This window comes from Phodopus roborovskii, unplaced genomic scaffold (assembly GCF_943737965.1).
Source record: "Phodopus roborovskii unplaced genomic scaffold, PHOROB, whole genome shotgun sequence".
Classification (NCBI taxonomy): Eukaryota; Metazoa; Chordata; class Mammalia; order Rodentia; family Cricetidae; genus Phodopus; species Phodopus roborovskii.
This window is the reverse complement of record NW_026125052.1, coordinates 14,204,711-14,232,046: the sequence shown is the minus strand read 5'-3', so window position 1 is coordinate 14,232,046 and position 27,336 is coordinate 14,204,711. Positions and strand designations below refer to the sequence as shown.

Below are 27,336 nucleotides of genomic sequence, written 5' to 3'. Positions count from 1 at the left end.
TGTCTCAAATCCAATAGTTCACAGCTGAGTTGGCTTCTGTGATGTGTGCTCGTTTGGGGGTGGGGGAGGGTGGAGGGGGCTACTGCCAAGGCTGGGGGGGGGCACCTCTCCATCTGGTCAGCTTGTGGGGTGGGTACTCTGCCAGCAGATGGGAGAATATGGGGAAACAGCACGCAAGTCTAAGGGGGGGTGCCCAAGGGGATTATTTTCATCATATATTTATTACATAAATATATAGTAAAATAGACGAGCAACAATTACCATAAAAATATCTTTCTTTAAAATCCTGACCCAAAACACAATGGGGTGAAAAATCGCACATAACAGACATACTGATTGTCAACTGTGGGGCAGGAGTAGGAGCCCCTCGAGTCACCCCTATCGTCCCACCCCTCTCCGGGAAAGGGACCTATCTCCTTCCCTGTTTTCTAGCCAAAAACCCCTCCCCCCACCCCAGCCCAGCACCAGCTTCTCATACATTCAGTAGCGCCTCTGGGTAGTGTCCCCCTCCACCCAGGAGTTCCTAGGGCAGGAAGTACATTCCCCCTAATGGACGGTGTCTTCCGTCACACGCCCTGCCCTGCCCTCTCCCAGCCCTGTAGACCCACCACCCAGGGAAGGGGTAGGGGCCCCTCCCCCACCCTCCCCAAGTCTGAGCAGGGAGGAGGCTGGATGAGGTATGTGTGTTAGAAGAGATGGGGGGAGGAATGCTGAGATGGAGAGGCAGTGGTAGGGGCAGGGTAGTGGTCATGGCTCTGGCACCCCTTGTCCTGGCCTGGCCCCCCCCCACCTCCTCCCAGCAACCCATCCTCCCATCAATACTGCACCTGCTGCCCCACCCGGCCTGCCCTAGTGCCCCGGGCCAACATTGGGGGAAGGCATGCTAAGCACCCATGCCGAGACCATCCCCCCATTAGCACCAATGGCCCCCAGGAGAGGGCCCTGTCCCCCACTTCCACAGCAGGGACTGGGACAGCTGCCTCTCTAGAGCAGGTGCGTGGCGCTCCTGAGTCTCTCTGGCTCCTCCCCACAACATGGACTCACTCATACAGTCACACGCAGGAACACACACATACACTCCACATCACTGAGGGGAAGGGGAAGGGCTAAGGGGAAGGGGCTCACAGCTCGTATGACTTGGGGAAGGGGGGGGATTCCCAAGTGCCTGTAAGAGGCCATGCCCATGGCTGAGAACGGGAATGGAGAGGGAGGGTGGGCCAGGGGAAGGAGGGAGACAGCAGGCAGGTCAGGAACTCCACTGGGCCCCCAGCTATGGGAGGAAGGTATGAGAGGGCTTACCCATGGGACTAGAGGAATACGGAAATCAGTACCCCAGGAGAGAGAAAGAGGATAGAGACAAAGATAGCACAGGTGGCCTAGGGGCCCCAAAGGGTGGGGCAGGCACATGCACAGGTGGCAGGAGAGGCTCCCCCAGGCCCTCTGCCCAGTTGGGACACCTGAACAGTGGCGGAGGACACTGCCCTGGGGACAGTGAGGCATTGCCTTCTTCGTGTGTGTGTGTGTGTGTGTGTGTGTGTGTGTGTGTGTGTAGGGGCTGTGGCAGGCTGAGGGTCAGAGTGGGGTGGCAGGTTCCCCACTGCTTAAGACATTTTTGCCCCAATAGTGCAAAGCGCAGGAAGCCCTGGCACCCCTCCCCCGCCCCCTGCCCCATTCCCCATGGCTTCCGGGGGGGCATCTATGTCCACCCATCCATCCCTGCCGACATGCAGCCCTGAGCCCAGGGCCACTGGTCTGCTCTGTTTCTCCCTCTCCTCCTGTCCCTCCCACTCATGGGAGGGCCACCTCCTCCCTCCCTGTCTCTGCAGAGGAGTGGGCTGTAGCCAGAGGGAGGAGGAGGAGGAGGAGGAGGGCAGCTCACGCAAGTGCAGACCAACAGAGCGCTCCTCACCACAGGGTGGGAGATGGCTCAAGCCAAAGTCCCTGAATTAGAAAAGAAGAGGGAGAGGGTTCCCAGGGGCAGAGGGGTGGCTGGCCTAAAGAGCTTCAAAGAAAACAGGAGGGGCGCCAAATGCCTCCTCCCCTGGGCCCCTAAGTGCCACTGATAGAAACTCCCACTGCATGCCAACCTGCCCTGTGTCTGGGTTAGTGCATCGCGTGGGAGTAAGGAGGGCAAAGGGAGCCCAGAAAACAGACAGGAAACAGTTCCACAGGGGCAGAGGCTCTGGGAGACACACATGTCCACCCTCCCCCCTCCCCTGGCAGCAGCGTCTGGGTTGTAGCTAATACTGCAGGATTCGAGGAGGGAAGGAGCCTGGGCTACAGTTTTTCCTGTGTGTGGGTGCCAAGGTATAGGAGGGAGACAGGAGGCCCCTGGGGCTGGGCACTTGAAAGGGGAGCTGTGTGGGCAACAGGGCAGGCTGGTGAGGGGCCAGCTGGCATCCAGCGCGAGAGGTAGATGGAACTCAGCGGGCACGAGTGGCAGAGAGCAGAGGAAGTACTGGGGTACCGTGCCAGAGGGGCACAGGGGTGTGGGCAAGGCAAGGGGGTGCCAGGACCCTGTTGTGTCTTCTCACAGCTCTAATCAGCAGCCCTACCCTTGTAGGTCTGCCGGGGGCATTTCTCTCTGGGGGTCAGAAGGGCAGCTCTCAAAGTGCATGGGGGTGGGAAGGGGGGGAATCCTTCCCCTTGGGCCAGCCTCAGCTAATAACTTAATATCATCTCTCTCTCTCTCTCTCTCTCTCTCTCTCTAACACTCTTTTTGTCTTTTTTTTTTTTTTTTTCTGTCTAGTTTTTCTTCATTTATATTCTCCCCTCGCTTGGTTTCCAAAGTGCTGTTAGGATGACTACCATTTTAGCCTCCAGGGGAGGAGCCAAGCCAAACTGTCCTTTGTACCCAGGACCCAGGTATTTGGGGAAGTAGAGACCTGTGGCCTGAAAGGAAATCTAGGCCAAGAGACTTGGCAGGGCTCTCCTGTGTGTACAGGGGTGAGGGAGGGCATCTGCCCCTACGCCTCATTCCTCTGGCCCTACAATCAGGATGGCTTGTCCCTCTTATTTCTTCCTCCCTTCCCCTATTTTCGTAGAGGTTGGGGTCCCCGAAACTCTAGGACTTAGGCCCCAGCCTCCCACACTGTCTTTTATAGCAAGTTCATTGGTTGCCCTGTCCAAGGGCTGGAGGTTCTGAAGGGGGCTGGGCAGTGCAGGGGTATATGGGAGCTGCATCTATCCAAGGATGGGAGGAAGGGGAGAAGGGGCGGGGAGTTCTCCCTCAGCCCCCCAACTCTGTCCCTTCTCTCCGGGGTCCTCCCCACCAGCTCTGCACACCCTCTGGCCGCCTGAGGCTTTAGACTTCCTGATCCTCAAAGACCTCGAGGAAGAGTGGGGGAAAGAGTTCGGTGGGGCACTCGACTTTCATGTGGAGGAAGCGGCTGGCGTGGCAGGCCCCGATCATGCGGAGGTCAGTCACCTTCATCAGCAGCTTGGGCCAGAAGTGTGGAATGTTGTGTTTGCGGTGGTTGACGTAGTGCTCGAACGCCAGCAGGTACGCCTCCTGACTCTTCTCAATCTTGTCCACACACAGCAGGCCGGAGCGGTCTGCAGGGAGGGAAGACAGCAGGCAATGAATACTGAGGGTCTGAGAAAAACACAGGGGAAAACATGTGGGGACATTGAAAACATGAAGGGACACTGAGGCAGAAATGCCAGGAGAGATCAGGGGTGCACGCCTTTAGTCCCAGCACTCGGGAGGCAGAGGCAGGTGGATTTCTGAGTTAGAAGCCAGCCTGGTCTACAGAGTGAGCTCCAGGACAGCCAGAATTACAAAACCCTGTCTCAAAACACCCCCCTCCACACACACACAAAAGTTAAAAGAAAAAAAAATAGCACTCTGGGGCACGGGTAGGAGCAGCCACCCAGCAGGAATAGGGGACAGGGAGGGCACTGAGAACATGGGGACATGAAGCGATCCATAAGGAGAATAGAGAAACAGATGGCATTGAGAAGAGAGGGAAACTAGAGGCAGAAGAAGAGCAGAGGCAGAGAGAAGGTTGGAGATCAAAGCAATAAATAGTCTGGAGACCAGACATGAGGACAAAAAAATAATTAAAAAGTAAAACAATAGCGCATGGACTCGGGGGTAGAGGAGGGAGAGCTTCCAGGCCGCTCAGCTATGGTAGGATACCTGTTGACATTAGCAGCACAGCCTGCAGCAGAGCCACTTCCGTGTCATCCAGGTTAAAGGCAGAGAGTGACTTGCCCAGTTCAAAGATGGCGTCAGAGACTACACCCAGGCCGCCATTCTTGAGCTGCTCGCGCTTAACCGCCATCTCCCCACTCAGCGTCAGGGTATCGCTCTCAGGGTCATAGCGGACGGCTGCCCGCAGGGACATGATCTCCATGCAGCACCCCTTCAGGAGGATGATCTGGTCTTCGCAAGGCAGCTGTGGAACAACAGGACCACTCTGTAATCCTCTCCATGCCCCACAGTCTCCCCATCCTCTTTGCTGGGCCATGCCACCTATGTACTACTGCACTTAACCCCCCACAGTTATGCCTAAGCGTGAGGTCCCATCATTCTTCCAGTCCCTGTCAAAACACTGAAGCACAGGGCATTTAGGTAAGTTGGCCAGGGTCCCACAGCTTGTACAATAGTCTATTTCCAGTTAGCGCTAAGCACAATGAAGAGATGAGTCATGCTGCCTGGAGGTAAAATGGTCACTCTAGGAGTGTGTGTGTGTGTGTGTGTGTGTGTGTGTGTGTGTGTGTGTGTATGTGTGTGTGTGTACAGGCACTAAATAGGTGTTGGTCTACAAGAATCATTCCCTCTGTCCAGAAAACATCAGAGGAATACCCAGTGAGGCTGTGTGACCTCGGAAGTGATCCTAAGTTCCCTCTAGCAAGTCTCTCCTTCCATTTGCCACTCACCTCGGAGAACATGGGCAGTTTTTTGGCAAAGTCCACCACACGGGTGATGGCCGGGGTGATGATCTTGGTAAACTCGCTGAAGGCCTCTAGGTCTACCTTGTCTCCATCTGGCATGGAGACAATGGGTGACTGGCCAATGTCATCCGGCTAGAGGGAGAGATAAGGGTCAGCTGGAGCTGTGGACCCCTTTCAACTGCTCACTGAGACTCCCTGCCCAGCAGGGGGAGCTCCAAGGCAGCATGGGGGTAAAACTCCCAAGACATGACTGTGTTCTAGCCTCAAGGCTTCAATTTGGGGGAAGAGGATAGCCCAGGGCTAGCATTTGAAAATTGCTAATACTGATAATAGTGAGGATAGTAGGTAATAAGTTGTAATAAAATGATGACTGAATGACTGAAAACATGACATAAGGCCATAGACCTGTTATACATAGCCCTTCATAGACAGAATTTCATAGACAGAAGCCTAGCACAGCTAAGTAGTAAGACCAGGGTCATACAACCAGTCCTTTGCAAACACATCTGCTTGGCACTGGGAAAGCTCTCTTGTTCTCTTGATGTATTTTCCATCCCTTAGCAAACTCTAGCAGGGAGCTAGGCCCCAGTGGTCCATTCCCTTCCAATCTGGCCCTCGACTTAGCAGTCAGTTCTCTGAGGGTTCAACACAGTGCCTGGAACCCTGCAGGGACCCCAAAATACTGTTGTGTTGACTCTGTCCTCAGCCCCTGTGTGTTAGTTCTGCCTTGGAATTCAGGAAGATAAGGCCCATTGGATGGGACAGACAGGCTCCAGAAAGCAAAGGCATGTATACAGGTGTAGAAAACCAGAACTGGGGGCTGGAGAGATGGCTCAGCAGTTAAGAGCACTGGCTGCTCTTCCAGAGGACCTGGGTTCAATTCCCAGCACCCACATGGCAGCTCACAACTGTATCTCCTGTTCCATGGGATCTAACAGCCTCACACATACATGCAGGTAAAACACCAATGTGCAATAAAAATAAATACATTACATAAAAAAAAGAAAAAGAAAGAAAAGAAAAGAAAACCAGAACTGCCAACAGGTACAGTGTGCCAGTTCGGGGTTGGATTAAACCAAGAAGGCTTCCAGGAAAGGCAAGCCTGGTATGCTTTCTTACCAGGAATTTTCGCCTCTGCTTCCAGTGGCTGCCCTGGGCATTGGTGCTGCGATGGGCCTCTGTTGCAACATGGATCAGATCCCACTCTTCGGGAGTGGGCTCTGGTCGCTGCTGCAGTGATCGGATCATCTCCTCCTTCCGCCTGCGCTCTCGGTTCTGCTCAATCAGCTTGCGTTTGGCCACCCGCTTTGAATCATCTAGAACCACTGTTGACAGACAAGAGACACTTTGCATGGCAACCCCCCTGCACGATGCTCAGAATTTGCTCGTCCTAGTACAAAGGTCAAGTGACTTCCCAAATCACTTAGCAATAGCACAATACGAACCATATTTAATCACTGGGACCAAGTCAACTCTAAGTAGCCTGGCTCAAGGAATAACAACACGTTCTGGTTTGACCTATGGTACGAGGAGTTGCTAGCTGACCCTTCTACTCAACCTACAGTTGACGAAATGGCCCCTCTTCATTTAGACGTGCCTTCCCTGAGGTGCAGGAACCCTACTGGGTGCACAAGAATTTTTATTCAACAACTTGCTCTCTAAGGTCCTCAAATGGCAATAAGATCCCACTTCCTTTAGGATGAAGGCCACCAGATCCCAAATCAGCCTGACCTGAATTGGCTATCACTCTGCCCTGAAGGTTCCCAGGAAGGGATCTGCTACCCTTACACTTGCACTCTGCCCCACCACAGCTGCCTGAGTCCACTGCCCCATGATGCCTCTTACAGTCCATGGCCATGCCCACAGCGATGCACTTCTTAAAACGGCAAAGCTGGCACTGATTCCGGGTGATCTTGTCAATGACGCAGCAGCTGTCATATTTGCAGGAATAGGTGGGATGGAGATTCTTCTGGATCGTGCGGCGAAAGAAGCCCTAGGGTAGGGGCACATGAAGCAGGTTTGTACCATTATGGCTTTCTCTCCTGAGCTAACCACACAGTTCACTGAGTAAGGGCGGGGCAAGGGAAGCAAGTGTCACCTGGCATCCACATGTCACTGTAGGCCCAGGATTGCTGTATCTTGCAAGGCCAAAGGATCTGAGAAACACATGCCCTTTCCCCTCAGGCTGCAGAGGGATGAGGAATGTCTGGGGTGGCAGAACAGTGAGTGTAGGAGGCAGCACTGGGCCTGGGCTGGTGTGGGTGTTATGAAGCCTTGGAAGTCTACCTTAAATCATTTTAAAATTTTTATCATATATTTTCCAAGACAGAGTCTCATGTAGCCTAAGCTGGTCTCAAACTCACTATGTAGCTAAGTCTGACCTTGAACTTCTGGCCTCTGGAGTGCTAGGATTTCAGGCATGTGCCACCACAGCTGGTTTATGTGGTGCAAGGATGGAACCCAGGGTTTGTGCACACTAAGCAAGCACTCAACCAAAAGAGCTGTGTTGCTATCCCTAGAAAGTTTAATTAATATCTTCCCTAGCTTGCTCAATGACTCTAAAAGGAATGCTGACCCCTAAAGCATTCTCATATACAATGTTTTACCCTTTTTGTGTGTGTGTGTGTGTGCAGACTGGATTTATAAAATAGGAAGATCAATATTCAAGAAAATGCACTGAGTGGAAATATTAATAGCTTGTAATTTTCTTTTTTTTAATCTGTTGCTTTAGTCTTTTCTTTTTTTTTTAAGTAAAAACCTGAAGAATCGGGATGATAGCAACATGATGTGCGGATTCCTGTTGACCCTTACTATGTGTATGCACTTGGCATGTGCCTTTCAATGCATGTTACATTTAATCTCAATGCCAGAACTGGGCCTTCTGTAGAAGACATTAAGATCTGAGAGTCCAGACCTGGAGTGAATTAAAATTACTGCACCAAGATACAGACTCCTGGGCCTCATTCTAGACTTACAAAACCAAACTGTAGAAGTGGACACAGGGTACTCTGGGAGATGTCCCCCTGGAACCCAGAAGTCCTTGGAGCTAAGATCCTTGTTCTTGGCTTTCTTGTTACTGTTATTTCCAGGAACATTGCTATGAAACCTGAAATCTCAACTGACTTTGGTTTGGCTGCCAGTAACAGAGAGAAACTTCAAGCTTCCACACTGTGTGTATGTTTTTGTGTGTTAGTTTAAGAGAGGGTCTTGTTTAGTTTTGTTTTTTGAGACAGGGTTTCTCTGTGTAGCCCTAGTTATCCTGGAACTCACTCTGTAGACCAGGCAGGCCAGGTCCACCTGCCTCTGCCTCCCGAGTGCTGGAATTAAGGGTGTGTGCCACCACCTAGTTTAAGAGAGGTTTTTTGTTTTGTTTTGTTTTTTTATGAGAGGGTTTTATGTGTCCCAGGCTAGCCTGAAGCTAACACTAACTCTCTAATTCTCTCTCTTTCTCTCCCCCTCCTTTCCTCCCTTCCCCTTCAAGGTTCATTTATGGGCTGGAGAGATGGCTTAGGGGTTAAGATCACTGGCTGTTCTTCCATAGGTCTTGAGTTCAATTCCCAGCAACTACATGGTGGCTCATAACCATACGTAGTGAGATCTGGTGCCCTCTTCTGGCAGGTAGACTTGCAGGCAGAACATTGTATTCATAATAAAGAAATCTTTTTAAACTTTTTATTTAATGATATATATATACACATATGTGTGTGTGTGTGTGCGCGCCATATATGTGTGTGTGTGTGTGTGTGCTCTATCTACATGTGTACCTTTGCACCAGCAAAGGGCATCAGATTCCATTATAGATGGTTGTCAGCCACCATGTGGTTGCTGAGAATTGAACTCAGGACCTCTGGAAGAGCAGCCAGTACTCTTAACCTCTAAACCATCAGTCCAGCCCCTTCTGACTCTTTTGCTTCCCTCTTCTGCATATGGAACTATAGGCATGCACCATCATCCCTGGCTTCACCTACTTTTGAATGGTTTCTTTCTGGGAAGACCCGTATTTGCAGGAGGTAGTGGTCCTGAAAAAGCCACACAGGTTGAAATTGACTTTTCCAAGTCTGTGACCTTTGACCCTCTGATAGAAAGAATCTTTGGTCATTTTCTTCTGTGTCCCCATTATGACCCTTCAGCACAGGGTCTCACCTTTTCAGGTACAAAAGGATCACCTGGGATGCCTGTGAAAAGCAGATTTCTGGGCTCCAGCACAAAAAGGGTTGGACTAAGTAGGGGCATATGCAGATCCTGGGAATCTGCATCATAGCCAGTGCTGAAGATGACCCAGGAATCATACTCCCCTGTAGTGTGTGTGTGTGTGTGTGTGTGTGTGTGTGTGTGTGTATGTGTGGAGGCCAGAGGGCAACATATATTATCTTCTTCAATCATTCTCTGCCCTTTTGATCTCATTTTGTATTTGACACAGGGTCTCACTATGGAACTTACTGACCAGCTAGACTGGCTAGCCAGCAGGCCCCAGGGATCTTCCTGTTTCTGCCTCACAGTTTTGGATTACAGATATGCTGCCATCCTGGAACTCGCTCTGTAGACCAGGCTGGCCTCAGACTCACAGAGATCTGCCTGCCTCCCAAGTGCTGGGATTAAAGATGTGCACCACCCATGCCCAGCCATCTTTGGTTTTTTATGTGGGAGCTGGGGATTTGAACTCACATCCTCACACTCAGGCAGCCATCTTGCCAAACCTCCATAATCCATATTTTGAAAGACACTGATTCCTGTTTGCAGATTGCTTCTTTGATAGACTGCAAGTAGCTTGAGGGTAGGACACATCCCGTATCCCTCATGCTTTCTGTTTTTTTAACACAGGGACTCACTGTGTAGCCCTGGATCACTATGTAGATCAGGTTGGCTTCAACTCATAGGCATCAATTGCCTGTGTCTCCAGGGTTCTGGAGTTAAAGGTGTGCACTACTGAAGATATTTACAGAATGACATCTCCCATCATACTACTGTGCTGCAAATTCTTTTTTTTTTTTTTTTTTTTTTTTGAGATCATGTCTTCCTATATGGCTGAGGCTGGCCCAGAAATAATAATTATATGTATGTATGTATGTATGTATGTATGTATATGTATGATATATATATATATACATATACATATATATATATATATATATATATATATCTCCATCCTAGGGTAGCTTTGAATTCATGATCTTCATGAGTTTCCCAAGTGCTGGAATTACTAGTGTACAGTACCACTCTTGGCTTCTCACCTCTTAGTCCTAGCATACTACCATACTACAAGGATGGATGATGCCTGGCCTTTACTAAATGCTTGGATGTGCTTGGCGCTGTTTTAAAGACTCTATCGCAGTCATAATTCTTACCTCTTTCATACTCCTTCCCCCACCCCTCTGCAGGTATTTAGAGCAGTGCCAGGTGAATTATCTCATTCCGTTTGCTCATTAACTCTATGATAAAGGTAGCATAATCATTCCCATTTCACACACGAAGAAACTGAGGCTCAAAGAGGTTAGGCAAGTGGCATATGAGAGGAGTATGAGTGAACAAATGAATGGCTAAGTGCATGAGGAGAAAAATGATATAGCAGGTAGGCTTTAAATTACACGTTTACAGAGACTGACTGTCATGCCACATGTAGACACCCGAAGGGGTTTGGGCAATGGGGATGGGGCAGGAGATGGCTTGTCCATACCTTGCAGCCCTCACAAGTGATACAGCGGTAGTGATAACCGGTTGCCTTGTCCCCACACACGACACACTGCTCGTCTTTGTCCAGGTAACTAGGGATATACCCTGGGGAGGGGAAAGGGTGGAGGAGGCAGTGGGCATGGTGTGGAGGCCGCTGGAGGGGCTCCTGTCTGCACCCACCCCCTCCTTTGCCTCTCTCATTCTTCTCTTGGCCCAGCTTCACAGAAGCATTCTTCATCTCAAAGTAGAAAGGAAAAGTCCTGGAGACTTACTGGGTGGGGGTAAGGGGATGGGGACTGTCCATCCCTTTCCCTTCAAATATATGGGATCTTCCTTCTGACTGCCCATTCAGTGCCCCTCCCACCTCCTCCTTCCATGTATTTATTTTGTTCTTGAACCTGGGTTTTACTATATTGCCCAGGCTGGTCTTGAACCCCTGGGTCTAGATGATCCTTCTAGGTCAGCATCCCAAACAGCTCTGACAGGTAGGTGCCATTGCGCCTGGCCTGGCTAGGGCTTCCTGCCTCCCCCCACTGTTACATCTAAGTGACAGAATAGCATAGGGAGTTGGGAGAAGAAGCATCCACTATAGGAGAACAGACACCCTTAAGGTGGCAGAACCTTCAATGAGGAGGTCATAGGAGGGTGAAAGAGGCCCTTCCTGACCTAATTCCTCCTTAAAGGCCAAGATACATTTTGAATCACCATTCTCTCCCCCATACAAAACCAACCCACGTTCTGTAGACTGTTCCCTCTAGAGACATAGGAGGTCCAGGCCCAGTCTTGGAGGAGCCACGTTTGCTCTGTAAGGGTGAGGGTAGGGAGAGGGGGTATGTGTAGCCAGGCTCACCTGACATGCTGGTTTTCAGGGAACATTGGCCGTTCTTTCTTTTTCGCTTTCCATCTGGTGACCTGGCACTGAGTGGGGCAAAGTAGGAAGAATCAGAGAGTAGCCTTTGGACAGTCCCTTCTCATCTAAGAGGCTTCCAAAACCCTCCATCTCTGGCTTCCTCCGTCTTAAGTCCTTAGTCCAACTCCTACCCCTACACATCAGTTGACAAAGCTTGGAAGGGTCTAGCTATCTGCTAGCTGCATGGGAGAGATAAGGGGCTTAAATGGGGCCGAAATTATGCTTAGGGCCCCAACACACTCACACAGACAAGTGTTGTTGTGAGACTCCAAAATACACACACGTCTCACATGTAAGCAATGTTCTAAAGCCCCACCTCCACGCATACATTTCACCCACAATCTCTAGGACATTCACATAGTTCACATTCACATAAGCCTGCAACTTATGCCAAATATGCTGAAATGCTCCTTGGAAAGAAAGCTATGTAACCTTTAGAATAACATATATATATATATATATATATATATATATATATATATATATATATATGCAACATAACACCCACGCATGTGAGTAACTACCCAGCCTTCAGTATAAACCCAAGTATGGTAACAAGCTTTAGGATCTACAAATTCATGCAATTTTCAGGGCGTTCTCGGATGATTTCTAGGATGTGTCCATATGTTATAGGACCCCCTGGACAGGGACCTATTGGTTCCATACTCTCTGCCATGTGAACATGTTGCTTAATTTCTAGGCCATGCACACATGCTAAATAACCTATGCTGACCCTGTTCACAGCCTCCATATAATAAATAAAAAAAATGAGGTGCCATTTATGCACTGTGACACCAATCACTGGAACCACCCAGGAAAAGGGCCCTGAGCTGCTCCATGCAAGGTATTATTAGCAACTGTCAGCCACAGCACATATATGTTGCCAGATTTCCCACATATGTGTTACATAACCTCAGTACACACGGGTTACATAAGCCTCCACGCATGCAAGGATTGTATAACCTTCCACACCCACCCTGTGTGACATGTTGCAGGGCCCCTCCTCCTCCTACAGCCTGATGCAGCTCCCAACACACTGACACAGTGACCTTGGCCAGGGTCACGGTCATAGACAGCCTTCTGTTTCACATTCCCTCGGGATTATCCCTGTCTGGTTTCTACAAGGCTGGAAGGTCAGGCTTGCCTCCTGCCTTCAGTGTGTGAGTGTGTGAGTACAGGCAAACTTGGGCCACCTGGGTTCCTGTTGATCAGGCGCTTTGGCTATCACCAGACTCAGAACCTCTGGATGCAATTCCACACACAGCCACAAGGTGGCGCATAGCCGTGGGGGAGGGGAGGGCTCTGAGGCACTAAGAACCTCATTCCCACCTTTTTACAAGACCTTAGAGCAGGCTCACCCATAAGCCTGGGCAGGGAAGTACAGGAGATGCAAGTGACAGTGTGTCTCACAGTCTAAGCATGGTACGACGGCTTTGGGAGAAGGGGCTTACCCAGTGTCCCACCTACACAACCACAAACTATCCACTATTTCTACTCCTCCAAAGAATCAATCTTGAACACAAGGGCTTTGCCTGGCCAAGCTTCCCTTCTGGCTCAGGATCTGATCTCCTAGACAACGGCTAGCTAGCTACACTGCTCCCCAGAGCACCCTGCCCCCACTATTTCCCTGGCCATAGGCACAGGCTGTACCCAGCTCCCGGGATACCATGCCAAATGGGACAGAGCTCTGTGCCACTTGGAGTGGACCTAGAAGACAGGGACCCTCTGAACTGACGTAGGTTAGCGAAGATGAGAGGTAAACCCGCCCTACTGTGTGTACAAGGTGAAGCCTTGTCCATGTGTAAGTAAACCTTCATGACACACACTTCCTGGGAGGAGCCCATACCAGTGCCCGCCTTTGACCATGAACAAGGAAGAGTGTGGGAGGTTTCCAATAGATTCCGAAAATAAGTGTGGGTTGTGACCGGAAATGTTATGTTATATGCACCATCGCTTGTGGACAAGCATGCTTGTTTGTGGTCAGATGGTGCACAGACTGGTAGGAAGAAGAAGAAAATGGCAAGCAAGGCCATCGGGATCACACATGCTCAAGTGAAGGCAAAAATGGAGAGGGGACAATGAGGGTATTTAAGACTGCCCAACAATTCCAAGGAAGGGGACACATGTCTGTTGCCTGTAATGACTGTTTCCTATCTCTTCCTCCTTTTAAGTGAGCATCGGTCAAGCCAAGTGTCTATTCCCTGAGACATGTATACATGCTCTCAGCCCCTGGACAACGGTAGGCAGCGGGCCTGCTGGCCTCAAATCCACCTTCCAGGGCACTTAAAAGAGACCAGCTCTCTTAAGGCCAGAGGCCTATCCATGCCTGTTGCTCTGAGTAGGTACAAGCAGGCTGCCGAACCCATTCATTACCTGTTCTCCTCTGGGTCTGACCCACACTCCACCTTGCTTGGCTTCTGTTCCATTCACTTCAATTCCATCCAGGATGCCCTCCAGCACGCCAAGAGACTGGGGTGGGCACACTGCCCCCCCCACACCCACAGGCCCCCCGCCCCCCGCCACCCAGGCCCTAGGGCACAGCACCCATGGTACCCGCCTCAGCACTCAGCCTTTCACACCATGCCCTGCGCCCCAAAGGGGTGAGGGCGGGTGGTGGGAGGGGCCAGGGAGTAGCAAGTGGGAGAGCTAGGGGCAAGCCGGGTTAGGGGCTGGGAGGGTCCTCAGAGTCTTGTCCTGTCTGCAGATATCTGTGGAGAGAAGAGAGAAAGGCAAGGGGTAAAAAGTTGCCATTGGGGTGGGTAAGTGAGCAAGAGTTACGGGAAATGTTTAGTAGCTGTCTGGGGCCTGTAGCAAAATGGCAGTGGGCATGGAGGGAAGGTCCAGGACTAGGACCAGAATAACCTTTTATCACAGGTACAGTTGGAGAGCTACATCATAGGCCCCAGACACAGGGAGGGATGAAGGGAAAGAATGAGGTCATCGATGCAGCAGGGAACAAGTCTCAATACTCACATTCAAACAAATGCCTGGCCTTTTATGAGCGCCTATTAAATATTAGCTATTGTTACCACCCTTTATCCAAGATTTCTCAGGATTTATCAGTGTTATAGGGCAAGGGGGGATTAGAGACAAGTAGTTTGCAGCACAGGCATGGCAGGGAGTCCTCACAAAGGCAGATGGGGCACAGGGAGAGCATTAGGGATTATGAATATTCACACTAGTGTCTTTTGGGGGGCAAGCAATTTTGGGCAATCCCAGGGCCTTGTGTGTATGCTAGGCCAGTACCCTAGGCCAGAGTTTATGGTCTACTCTTAAAGGAGAGAGCAACAAATGAGAACGGACTCTCTCTACTTCCAGGGAATTAATGAAACCCAACTCTTGCCCCTCTCTATCTAGCCCGGAATTCACTATGTATACCAGGCTGTCCTAGAACGTACAGAAATCCATCTGCCTCTGCTTTGAGGCTACTGGAAGTAAGGGTGTACCTCACCAAACCTGGCCCCTTTATAGGTTCTTAAATCTCTCACACCAAGTCCCAAAGCCCAGTGCCCAGTTTAAGAAGAATTAGCTGACTGGCTGCCATTCATCAGGATGGGAAAAGGAAGGAAACCAACACATGCTGATGTTGACTGAACAGATATGATGTGCCTTCTGAAGGGGGCTCGAGAACTCTGCATGGGAGAGGCAGGCTTGCACGCCATCCCAGCACTTGGGAGCTAGAGGCAGGAGGATTAGAAATTCAAAGTTAGCTGGGCACACACCTTTAATCCCAGCACTCAGAGGCAGAGAGGAAGGTAGATCTCTGTGAGTTTGAGGCCAGAGTTTTAGGACAGCCAGGGCTACATACAAAGAAACCCTGTCTCAGAAAAGAGAGAGAGAGAGAGAGAGAGAAGTTCAAGGCTCTCTTCAGCCACATAGTGAGTTTGAAACCATCTGTGCTAGAGACCCTCTCTTTAAAAACAAAAAAAAAAAAAAATTTTTTTTTTTTTTCCAGATGGAGCCAGATTTAATGATATATGCCTACAGTTCCAGTACTCAGGAGGTTGAGGCAGGGGGACTGTCACAAATCCAAGGCTATACAGTGAAATTGCTATATATATATATATATATATATATATATATATATATATATGAAACCGAGTCTCAGAAAGCTTGGTGAGTCCCTCAAATTTATGCAGCTAGGAAGCAGGTAGCTCACAACTTCACAGCCTGGCTCTAATGCTAGCCTTACTCTGCTACTTAGAGCCAGGATAGTGCTACACCCGGCCGGCCGCACCTCCAGTTCCTCTGAGCAGCCCACTGTGATCCTGGCTGCAAGCCTGGGGTACCCTGTCTGCAAGCACATAGGCAGGTGCAGGCACATGGAAGGGTGCCAAAGGGTACAGCTCCCCACATATAACTCCATCACGTGGCTGCTGCACCAGAGACCTTGCCTTAGGCCCCCTGCCCCACCCCCATGAGCTGATAAGGAGTCCCGGTGAGAGAGGAGGGGGCAGAGATAAAGCAGTACACTGGCAGGGTCAGGGCAGCAGGAGGAACACAGAAAAGGGGCCCACTCTGTCTCTGACACCCCCAGGCCAGGACTGGGCACTGGGGGCTGGACAGGAGTCTGGGGGGAGTGGATGAGTGGGGAGACGTAGCCCAGGGAGCCATCAAGAAAGTAGGTCAAGTTTTTCTTGGCTTGTGGAGAAATTCCTGTTATAAATTTATAATGGCGTAGCCAGCCCTAAGGGGTGGAGGTGGGGGAGGAGAAGTGGGTGGGGATGCCCAGGGCTGGGCACTGGGGCCTACTGCTCGTAGCTAGAACAGAGAGCAACAGCAAGGAGCACTATGGGGGCTGGACAATAGAGGCTAGGCTGCTCCCATTGCTGTCTGTGCCCAGCAAGGCTTCATTTAGTCTCACTGTCTGTCTGTCTGTCTCTCCTTTTCTCTTTCTCTCTCTCTCTCTGGGTCTGGGTGTCTCCCTCACCATCCCTCCCCCCCCCACAACTGTGCCTCGGTGCTTGGCACACCCTGGCTGCGGTGTTACCCCCGCCTGTCTCCTGCCCGCCTGGCACCCTGCCACCACTTGTTTACAGAAGCTGGAAAAATCCACTCGCCAGCCGGAGGCCCAAGCGCCCCCAGGGAAGGGAGGAGGCAGACCCAGGAGTGGGCAAACAGAGAGGGGTAGCCCTGGGGAACAGGCCTTGGGGGCAGGCAAAGAAGGCCAGGGTGTGTAGGAATGGGCATTAGCGGCTGTGGGCAGGGCCTGGCAGGGAATCTCAGCAGGAAGCTCCTGCCTCAGGCCAGAGCTCTGGAGGTGCCCTCCCCCCTCCAGCATCCCACCACTACCAGTTGCTACAAGGCAGACATGGGGCAGTGCCAATCTAAGCTACCCTGTTTATTTCCCCTCTCTCCTCCCTGGCCCAGCCTTAACTCCAAATGTGTCTGGACACTGCCAAGGGCTTGCACGTGCCCACAGTGGGAGGGGCAGGGTCCTTGTCTGCCTCACCTCTGTGCTGAGCTGAATGTGCCCTGGTGCCAGATGGTTATGGTTATTCCCTGGCAGCGGAAGAGGGTCAAGGTGCTGTCCTCACTTCTCACAGCATTTTTGCCTGGCACCTAGCAAGAGTCTAGAACCCCTGGGGACAGCTGAAAACCTCTCCAAGGATATATCTGGGCCTCTAAGGCTACATGGAGCCCAGGCAGAGGCCCAGCATGCAGGAAGGCATGAGCCATGTGAGCTCCTGTTAGCTACAGGCAGGAAAAGGTTAATGGGGAAGGGGTATTACATCAAGGATAACCACCCTGAAGGGCAGCCTCTTTCCACCCTTCCTGGAGTTCAGCTTAACATTCCCTAGCACCTTCCTAGCACACCCTTTGCAAGGGGTGGTGGTCGGGGGGGGGGGGTCAGACCCAAAGAGACAGAGGGGGTGAAGCTACAGGGTTCAGGTATTCATTTGGGCAGCAGGACAGCAAGACTCACCTGTCCACTGGCCTTGCCACCCATTCCTTTGTGAGATAAGGGCTGTTGGGTGGCAGCGTGGGCAAGTTGCCCATAGAGGGGGGAAGTATTTCATTAAGCTTAAGTGATTCTGCAAAGGGGGACAGGGACAAGAAGCCAATGCGGCATCCATGGGCACAATGCCAGGTTCCCACTGCCGCCTGCCCTACTCTGCAGTTCTGTAGATCCCTGGGACACGCCCAAAGGACTCCTGAGACTGCCAGCAGGGACTCTGCCCCTAGCCATCTAGCAGCATGTAGCATGCATGCCTCTGAGCATCGGTACTGGGCTATGGCTCTACCTTCCTGGGCCCCTGAACTTTGTCCTTAATACTTTGAAGAAAGCTCAGCCATCCTTGTCAAACACACACACACACACACACACACACACACACACACACACACACACGGATACACACTGTAGTGGGGAGCTGTGAAGGGGGGGAAAGGAGGAAGAGGCAGATTATGGGGATAATGGGGAAGAGGGGAAGAAAAATATAGAGGGAGAACAAAGAGATGAGGCAGGGATGTGGGTAGAGCTAGGGGTGTGGAGGAAGTGGGGGGAAGGGAGAAGGGGGCAGTGGGAAGTGAGAAGGAGAATGAGGGAGGAAGGGAGATGGGAAGAGAGGCCGATGAAAGAGAGAGACAAAGGGAGAAAGGAAAATAACAAAGAAAGATGGGTGGGGGGTGCTTCTGCCCTGCCTAAGTCCCACCCCACAGAGGCTGGGGGAGGGGGCAGCAGAAATGGTTTCCACGGTGACAGCTGGTTCTTGGTGGCCTGGCATGTGGGCTATTAATAGTGCTGTGGGTAGGTTCACACCTCCCTCTCCCCTTGGGATGGGGGTAAGAATCCCCCACCCCCAACTCCCAGTCATCCTGCATAGATGTCCTGATTCCATACTATGGAATCATCAAGGGTAATATGGAGAGACGGGGGGGGGGGGGGCAATGTAGCCCAAACACACACGGGCATGCACAGGCAAACAGGCATCTGTGTGCCGACGTGCCCGGTGCCAATGTGGGTTTCTACAAGTAGCACCGACCTAACAGTGGCTAGGGGGCGTCTATGGCCACTGAGGACCTGTGGTGGCAACACATACCCTATGTTTAGGGATAGATGCCTCTGTAGGACTGGGGCTGCCCCCTCCTTCCCCAGGCCCCTACCTTGTCCTGTTCTCAGGTATGGATTGGGCAGGATTGCCCCACCCAATTCTCTGTTACCCCAGTGCCAGAGAGAAGGCGGGAAGGCAGGGACTATTTGGCAGGTGTGATGTGGCAGAGAAATACACATAGACATAGGCGCAGTTTATAGGTGGGGGGTGGGGACGGAGACAGGCAGCACCTCTGGGTGGGATCTTGCTCTAGCACTCTGGAACTTAAGAGCAGTGACCCGGAAGTCAGATTTCCTAGCTACTGTAGGCCTTAAAACTAGGGAATGGGAGATTAGGTGGGGGATGTGCAGTACAGGATTGCTTAAACAAAGGATCCTCCCTGTCCGTCCCCCCCACCACCACCACAAAGACTATAACAGGAAATCCCCCCCTGCAGGTCAAAAACAGAACGACATAAACAGTAGCCCTGTCTTGGGCCAGATGCCCAGTATTAACATCAAAGACTGTATTCCCACCTCATTCCCCGTAGTCTTACCCACCTACTTCTCTCCCCCAGTCCAGGTTACAGGTTACTTCCATAAAGCATCAAGGGTGCTAGGTCTAGAGGTTACCTCCCTGGTCATGCCCAGCCTCCACACTTACTGATGGATGGCTGGACACCCATTCCTCACAGAATTTCAGGTCCTCTTTCCCTGCTCCCTTTAGAAAAACCATCAAGAAACCAAAAAAAAAAAAAAAAAAAAAAAAAAAAAACTGGGCATAGTGTATTCTCCCCCACCCACCCCCCAGCCAATGGGGTAATTGGAGCTGGGAGCTGGGGCAGCTGAATGCTGGAGGCATGAATGTCATGGGGCCAAGACACTTGCAGCAGATGGCATCATGGGCACAAGGCTTGGGGGTGCTCCCTCTGCTCTCCCCTCTTCTAAAGCAGAGAAGTTGCTTGCCCACCACAGGGAGCATCACTTGGGAAGGGAAGGAATGGTGTAGGGGAAAGAAAGACAGGATGTTCTTCTAGGCACCCCAGAGAGGCAAGAGCTAGCCCCCACCCAGTCAGAACTGGCAGAGGCAGAGGGAGGGAGGCAGAGAGCAAGAAAGGAGACACAGAGGGAGACAGGAGGAGGGAGGGGAGGAATAGAAACGGAAGGAAGGAGGAATGGGAGGGGAGAGAGATAAGTGTGGGGGGCGTGTGTGTGTGTGTGTGTGTGTGTGTGTGTGTGAGAGAGAGAGAGAGAGAGAGAGAGAGAGAGAGAGAGAGAGAGAGAACAGAGCAAATGCAGCTGAGTCTCAGGCACACACATGGACACGTGCAGACTCACACATTCATCCCGCATGCGCAGAACTACAGGGCTCCAGGACCCGTTCCAGGAGATATTCAGAGCCCTACCCAGCCCACACATGCACAAAACACTCTCACATGGATGCATGCACAACACACCCACTCACTGATGTGTATGAAAATGCTGATAGTCACCAAAGCTTGTTCCCTCCTCCTCCTCTCCATGCCTGGTAAAAAGAGAAAATGAAACAGGCAACCAGGGCTTCGCAGCCAGGAGCTCATCTCTTCCTTGCAAGAGAAAGGGGAGGAGGAGAAGAGAGGGTGGGTGGCTGCTTGGCCCAAACCACCACTCTCTGCCACTGTTGAGTGGGTGTGGCTGTGCCTCTGGCACTAACCTGTAAATCCTAACTCCCTCTCTTCAGGGTGAATGCCCACCTGCAAAGCAAAGGTGCAGGGCAGTATTTCCGGGTACAATGATATCCATTTTGTCTCCCCGTCTACCTGTGAACTTCTGACCCCTCTGAGTAAACAGGAAAGAGGTCCCTATTGGTACCCCATTGCTTGCCTGTCAAGCAAAAGGACATGCATGACACGTGTCCCACTGCACGAGAGCCACAGATGTCTCAGTGAGAGATGAAACTGTCTCTGGTTCCCAGTGACACGTGCATCCTCAGCCTGGTATTTGCCAGCCTGGGGAGGAAGAGGAATCCACAGGAACAGCTAGTTTCCCATGCCAGACTGCAATTCAGATTGAACATGCTACCATATTGCTTTATGTGCCTTATTTTTGTTTTTTTCCTGCCATGTTAGGGATCGAATTCATGCACACCGGGCAAGCGTTCTGCTACTGAACTATAGCCCTACACCTAATACTATGTTCTTGACCCTTACCCTAAGTGGGTAATATATAATAAAAAGCCAGGCCCCAAGTTACACAACTGGTGAATGGCAAAAACCCAGCCCCCAACTCCCAGCCAGTATTATTTCCACACACCACACCTGCCTCCCTCACAGGGCTCCAAAGTTCTCTAAGTGCTGCTGCAGCTATAAGAGCTGGAATTGAGACTGTATCTCACACCAAAGGCTCCAAGTCACTCCACTAACCGACAGGGCCCATTCATTGTCCTTAGTTCACCTTGAAGAGAAGGGGCTGAATAAATGGGGCTGTGGGAAAAAGGATCCCGATTCTTAGAGCCACAGCCAAGTTAAGGGACACCAAGACAGACCCAGGGTCTCCAGGTGCTATGTGCTGCTCCTTTCTCCGCATCTCAGTCCCCTCCCCACCACCACCTTTTTACTAATAGCCACTGTGTGCCAGGGGAATGTGGCATCTGTGAGCCAGGACCAGGTCCTAGTAGGTAGCTGGGGTGATGGTACCCTATGGAGGAGGATAAGAGCTGCCCTCCTTCCTGAGTTCCTAGGCTTGAAGAGATGATGCTGCTTTTGTTCATCCATGCGCTCTCTCTCTCTCTCTCTCTCTCTCTCTCTCTCATTGTCAACACTCAGACTTTGTCCCAAGAGAGATGTGGTGACACCCAGGCTTTCATGCATGTGCCTTTAGCGTGTCCCAGGCTGAGATGCCAAGGGCTCCTTTTAAGTTAAAAGGGTCAGGAGAGAAGGGGCAGAGAGGCCTGCTGAGAACTAAGGCCTATGGGTTCTTAGCTCTTTTTAGAAAAAAAGGAAGAAAGAGAAAAACCTGTGAACGGTGAGGAAGTTGGGCACACACTGTCCCCCACTCATTTCCCTTCCCATTCCTGTAATGTTCGGGACACCAAAATCTCTACTGCGCTTTTACCAGAAATCCCAGGGTCTCAAGGCCTGAACTAGGCACATTTTGGGGGAGTCTCACTTTGTGTCCAAGGCTGGCTTTTAACTCCTGAGTTTCCTTCCTCCAGCTTTCCAGCCAGTGCTGGAAAGTGTCATTCACTAGATCTCACTATGAACTGGGCAATTTTAGAGCATTGTATATGTGTCTATCTCTATCTGTTTGAGACAATGTCTCCCATAGCTCAGGCTGCCCTCCAACTCTTTGTGTAGAAAAGGTTGGTCTTGGTCCTCCTGCCTCAGCCTCCCAATCATTTAATATATTTTAACAACTATAAATGTCAAAAGTTAAAAGAGATAGATATCATCATATCTAGTTTATAGATAAGGCAAGAAGGAAGTTAAAGTCTTCTCAAGGTTACACAACTAGCAGAAGACATTTAGGAATCAAACCTAGGTAGGCAGTTGAACTCCAAAGCAAACAAATCCTGATTTTAACCATAACAACGTAAGATCTGTAACATGACCTGATAGAATAATAATACCTTGTTCTTTCATCTGGCTATGAATCCCTTGTGATAAACCTCAGTTTATTTTTCTGTTGAAGTCTATGAGTATTCTGTGATGGAGTCATGACTAGTATGTTCTCATCCAAACAGGCCAAAGCTACAGAAAGCATAGCCAGGCATTCTGGAGCCACCCATCACCCCACCCCACCCCCCTGCCCAGGGTTTCTTGTGCCAATAGTCCCTGTTCAAAGAGCCACCTTTACTGTCCTCATGTATGGGTACAATCCCCCCAAAACTTGCAGTCTAAACAGCTGTACCCCCAGAACCAAGCCTGAAGCTGGGCAAGAAATACACAGCTGTTGGGACATCTCTGAGGTAGGTCTCAGCTGCCAGGGGTGTGAAGAAAGGCCATCATGAGTCCTAATGCAGACCCACTGGGTCCTGCCAACTCCCATCACTGCACAAGGTGGGTGGGTGGGGGCATGGTTTTCCCGCCTGAGTCAGTAGTTAGGGGAGGAGCCTCCTCACCACCTCCTTAAAGGGTTGTAGCCTGAGCCTAAAGTGCTCCCACTGAACTGGTGCTCCCTCTCTGGGCTTGCCAGCTTGAGGGGTCAACAGGGGAGCCAACTCCCCTCCCTTTCTCCATCCCCAGCCCCCGAAACATGCTGGCCAGCTGCAGCTGCAGCATTAAGGAAGGGCAGGATGTCCTGAGCAGCCAGCTGAGCACCCCCCCACCCCCCCACCCCCCCCAACCTCTTGCTGACCCCAGAGGCAGGCTGGGCGGGCCAGAGGGCCCGAATTTGAGCATTAACAACTGGAAAAGTATGAAGAATGTTGCTGCCAGCTCTGAGAAAAGAGGCCGTGGCAGAAACTGAGACAAGCACAGGGGAAGAGAGAGAGAGAGAGAGAGAGAGAGAGAGAGAGAGAGAGTCACAGACTGGCAGAGACACAAGGAGAGAGTCAGACACCCCAAGACAGCAACAGAAAGACAGACAGAGTTAGAGAGAAATTCCAAGTCAAAAATACACCTCACTCAGGCAGACACTCCAGCATAGGCCTCCCAAGGAAAGCTTCCAAGTTTGGACAAGAGGGCCAGAGGTGAGAAAGGGGGCAGATTCACAGCGGGAGGCAGACACTCAGCTTCGGACAACTAAAGGTCCCCAGGAAAGGCCCAGCCAAATAAACCCTAGCAGGGGTAGCCGGGTCCCCACTGGCTTATAGGCTAGGGATGAGAGACAGCCAGAGAGCCACTCCCAACTCTTCCCCAGACACCCCTCCCCCAGCAACCAGGACAATCCCAGCTGCTAGAAGTCACTGGACTCTGCTGCAGGCCCATGACTCGGCCCTCTGGAACCCCCTTGTACCCACTTTGCTCTTGTTTCTCTGTCCCTCTAAAGGGGGGGGAGCCCATTGCAACACAGTGGCTGAGCCTAGAAGATAGAAAGAAGCCAGAGGGAATAGTCTGTGATTGTGTGCATTTAAGTGCATTCCTGCCCTAGCTACAAAGTGTCTATCTGCAAGGGTTATCTGGACATTGCCAGGTGGGACCTGCGACTGTACACCCGAGCTCTGTGCATGGCTCCTGCACCTGTGAGACTAGGTGTAAAGGAGTGCACCTGTGCCTGGAGTTCCCACAGTCAATCAATTAACAAGTGTTTACAGAGCACACACTGTGCTAGGCTCTGGGTGGGATCCAGGGCTCTTCTAGAGGTTCTCCCATGTCTCAAGGAGCTTGCCAGCTAGTAACTGGGTGGTATGGCAACAGTAAGGAGACTATAATATCAGGAATGCATCCTGTGCACCATTATGCAGAAAAGTCTTTTTATACAGATGAATTTGATTTTCTCGGTAGCAGAGGTTTTATTGTCTACAGAACCTCAGCTCCACAGATGAATCCCGGAAAATACTTGTTGCTAAGTTGTGTACACATGTGTTGATGTGTAGCTGTGTTTTTGTTTGACTGAGTGACAGTGACTATCATGGCAAGCAATGATGATTGCATGACTGGGCACATGTGAGCTTGTGTGTGCTTATGAGTGACAGGGTCTTTTGTAATTGTTCATCTGTGTGCAATTGCTGTGTGTGTGCACGCATGCATGCATTCGATAGTGACAGGGACTCCTCCTTGCCCCTGTGTGTGACAGCATCTCCCTGTGACCCTGTGCGTGGGTATGTGCACAGGCTGTCTCTCTGCTCTTGGTCTCCCGTGGGTGTGTCCAACCCCTCTGAGCTCCACCATGCAGCGGCAGCCTGCCTCTTCCCTTGTCCCCATGTGGGTGTGTCCAGCAGCTCCTGTCCTTGAATCTGCCTGGGTGTCCCTGGGTGTGCATGTGGCTGTCTGTGTGGGCATATCTGTGTCTGCATGTCACCTTTGCCTCCCCCTTCATCTTGGACAATGGTCCCCTTCATCCCCTCCCCCTCCTGGGTCCAGAGCCAGCATTCAGGGGCAGGCTCCCATTTCCCTGGCTTTCCTTCTGTGTGCCCCCCCCCCTGGTCCCTGAAATGGGTGGCTCTCTCCATTGCCTTTGACATCTTCCCAGGCCTTCCTTTCACATTGGACAAGGGAGGGCCCTACACAGAAAAGGGGCACCAGAGACACGTTGCAAAGAGCGCGCGCGCGCACATACACGCGCGCGCACACACACACACACACAAACACACACACACACACACGTCCATTCCTTCCTCTCTTCCCCACAGGCCAGCAATTCACCTAATCATCCAGGGACCATCGAGTACACCCCCCACTACTACAGGCTCACATTCCCCCCACCCCACCCGCCGCGTTTTTGCAATTAGGAGTGTTGCAACCAGAAAGCCATGCTCAACTGGGAAGGCAGGGAGGGGACTACACTCTCCCCCAGCCCATGCAAGCCCCCCCCACCCTGCCGCACCCACATTGCCCTCCGTAACTGGAGGCAGCTTTGCAAAGGCCATTCGCCCTCTTTGGCTGGGGAGTTAGGAGGGGGGACACGACAGGCTCTGGCACACCGTAAACAAACCGCGGCGCGGCGGGCGGGGGAGCCTCGGCAGGCAGCGGGGCCCAGCCCGGGAATGCGCAGCCGACCGGCCAGACAGAGGCCGGGCGGGCCCTCGAAGGGGAGGCCCAGACGCCATCTCCGCGGGCGAACCCCGGGGCCCACCGACCACTTAACAGCACCTCCCTTTCCCAGGGTGTAAGTGGCTAGCTCTCGGGTTGTGACAGGGTCACCCGGACGCCCGGAAAGGCAGAGGTCGGCGACAGGAACCCCCTGGGCGCCCCCAGCCCGCCTACGAGCTGGCCAGAGACCCGCGGCTTTGCATAATCAATCGCGATGCATTTGCATATTAATGCCCCCTCGCTCCCTCCTCCTTACCTTGGCTTGGCGCGCTGAACCGAGTTGGGCAACGACGCGGGGGTCTTAGCGCCCCGTGCCGGGGGCGTCCATGGGGGGCCGGTGGGGCCCGGGCCGCCCGCCTCCAGCGCCGGGGTGTGAGTGCGAGTGAGCGCGGGGGGGCGGGGGGCGAGTGTGGCGGCCCCGCGGCTCCTCCGGCAGAGGCGGCGGCCGCTCAGGCTCCTCCCTCCCCCGCCCCGCTCCGCTGGGGCTCCGGCTCCGCGCGCCCGGCCGGCTCGCGGCTGCTCCCTGCAGGCCGCCTTGCAGCCGCCAGCCCCCGCCCCTCGGCCCGCGCCGCGCCCGGGGACCCCGACTGGCCACCCCACTGCCCCTCGATCGCCTTGGCCTCTACCAGGCTCAGACTCGTCCACTTCACCCCCTGCGGTTCCGTCGGGGAGAGATGCTCTGTGACACATTTTAAGAAAGATGTCAATTTAAAAAAATAGATTTTACTCGCTGGGAGAATTGGGGGTTTTCTGGTTTGCACCCTGGGGGGTAGAGGGGAAGTTTCGGGGCACTCTCTGCACCTTATAAATCCGGGAGAAAATCCAGATACCAAACGCTAGGGGTAGTTTGTCTCAGAGTTCGGGTCCCTTCTCTCCAAGCAACTCTCTGTGTGACCTTGAACAAATTACAGCTGCCAGGGTTAGAGCTTAAAATCCAAGTGTTGGACAGGTAACTTCTGAAATCCTCCTAATTTCGACCATCTTATTTTCTAAGTCTCATTCTTCGTTATGCCTCCTTTCTCATTTCTGACATTAATGTTGGATCCACTGCCTTCTCTTGCAAACGTTTCTGTTCTCCATAGAGGCTCTTTCCATTCGCTCACTGCCCACTAGTCATTCCCTAACAATGTACAGCCAATGCTAAGCTTGGGGAAGGGGGTGGGCAAGATTTGCTACTGTGTCCCTCATCTTCCAGTTTCACTGAGGTAGGATCGCCTCTCATGTTTGCACCATCGAAATCCAAATGGTTCCAGGGCCAACGTAAGGAGCAGAGTGGCTGCAAATAGATGGACTCATTTTTTTCAAAGGAGAGGTCTCCATGCCAGTTCCGGACCCCTGCGCGCGTACGCGCACGCACGTGCTCTAACCGCGCGCGCGCCCCCCCACCTCTGCACACGCGCGCGCGCGCGCGCGCGCACACACACACACACACACACACCTTCTGCATTCATGGACATAAAACCCTGTCAGTGACGCCAGAGCCCCTTTCATCTCGGGATCTACCACAGCCAGGCAGAGGTCTAATTACCTTAGCACCCCCCTCTGGCCCCGCCGGTTCCCCCGCTGTCATTAGCCCAGTTTTACCAGCGGGGGCCATAGCCTTCCCACGGCTCCCAGGGCGGAGCCCTGCCTCCCCAGCGAGCTCTTGGGGAGGAGCCAGTTGAGTGTGTCAGGGGAGCTGCTCTTCTAACCGTTCGGTTTATACTGGATAGAATCGTTTGCTGAGTGGGATGCTGACCAACAGTCTATCCAAGTTGGGCTGCCCTTGCTCATCTTAGTCTCAGCCACCTACACCCTGAGCCATGAAGCCACTTGTCTTACAAGGGATTTTAAGGGTTTGCAATGCATGTGGAGAAGGGAGAATTCCTCTCTTGGGCCTCCTGATACAAAACGGAAGAGAAAGATAACTGGGATGAGGAAGAGTAAAGTGGAAGACAACAGTTATTGGTGATGGGACATGGACACACACACACACACACACACACACACACACACACCACTGGTTGAAGGAAGCCTGCACTGTACAGTGGTAGCTGCAATGGGGAATTGAGGCTTCAGTGTGCAGAGTCAGCATACAGTAAATGAACCTGTTCAGTCCTGGCTCCCAGGGGCCATGCAACAGCTGCAGTTTAAAGCTAAAGCAGGAGGCGGCC

General features: G+C 52.0%; 2 protein-coding genes across 2 annotated transcripts in view; one reads left to right on the top strand and one right to left on the bottom strand.

Annotated features, from left to right (window-relative positions):
- The window catches only part of Ormdl3 (ORMDL sphingolipid biosynthesis regulator 3), a 152,961-nt gene that overhangs the window by 26,287 nt on the left and 99,338 nt on the right, over positions 1-27,336 (top strand). The window lies entirely within an intron of this gene.
- Thra (thyroid hormone receptor alpha) lies at positions 203-25,632 on the bottom strand. Its single transcript, XM_051175950.1, has 9 exons — positions 25,440-25,632; positions 13,853-14,187; positions 11,420-11,487; positions 10,574-10,674; positions 6,745-6,892; positions 6,019-6,224; positions 4,885-5,031; positions 4,142-4,400; positions 203-3,555 (listed from the first exon to the last, which is right to left on the bottom strand). The coding sequence occupies exons 2-9, from the start codon at positions 13,903-13,905 to the stop codon at positions 3,305-3,307; spliced, it is 1,233 nt and encodes a 410-aa protein (XP_051031907.1). The 5' UTR covers positions 13,906-14,187; positions 25,440-25,632; the 3' UTR covers positions 203-3,304.

Coding starts and splice junctions, on each gene's coding strand:
- Thra (XM_051175950.1), bottom strand. CDS start 13,905: ATGGAACAGAAGCCAAGCAAGGTGGAGTGTGGGTCAGACCCAGAGGAG. Junction 6,893..10,573: donor TCACTTGTGAGGGCTGCAAG/GTATGGACAAGC, acceptor CCCCTACCCTAG/GGCTTCTTTCGCCGCACGAT. Junction 3,556..4,141: donor TGTGCTGCTAATGTCAACAG/GTATCCTACCAT, acceptor CCCTCCCTGCAG/ACCGCTCCGGCCTGCTGTGT.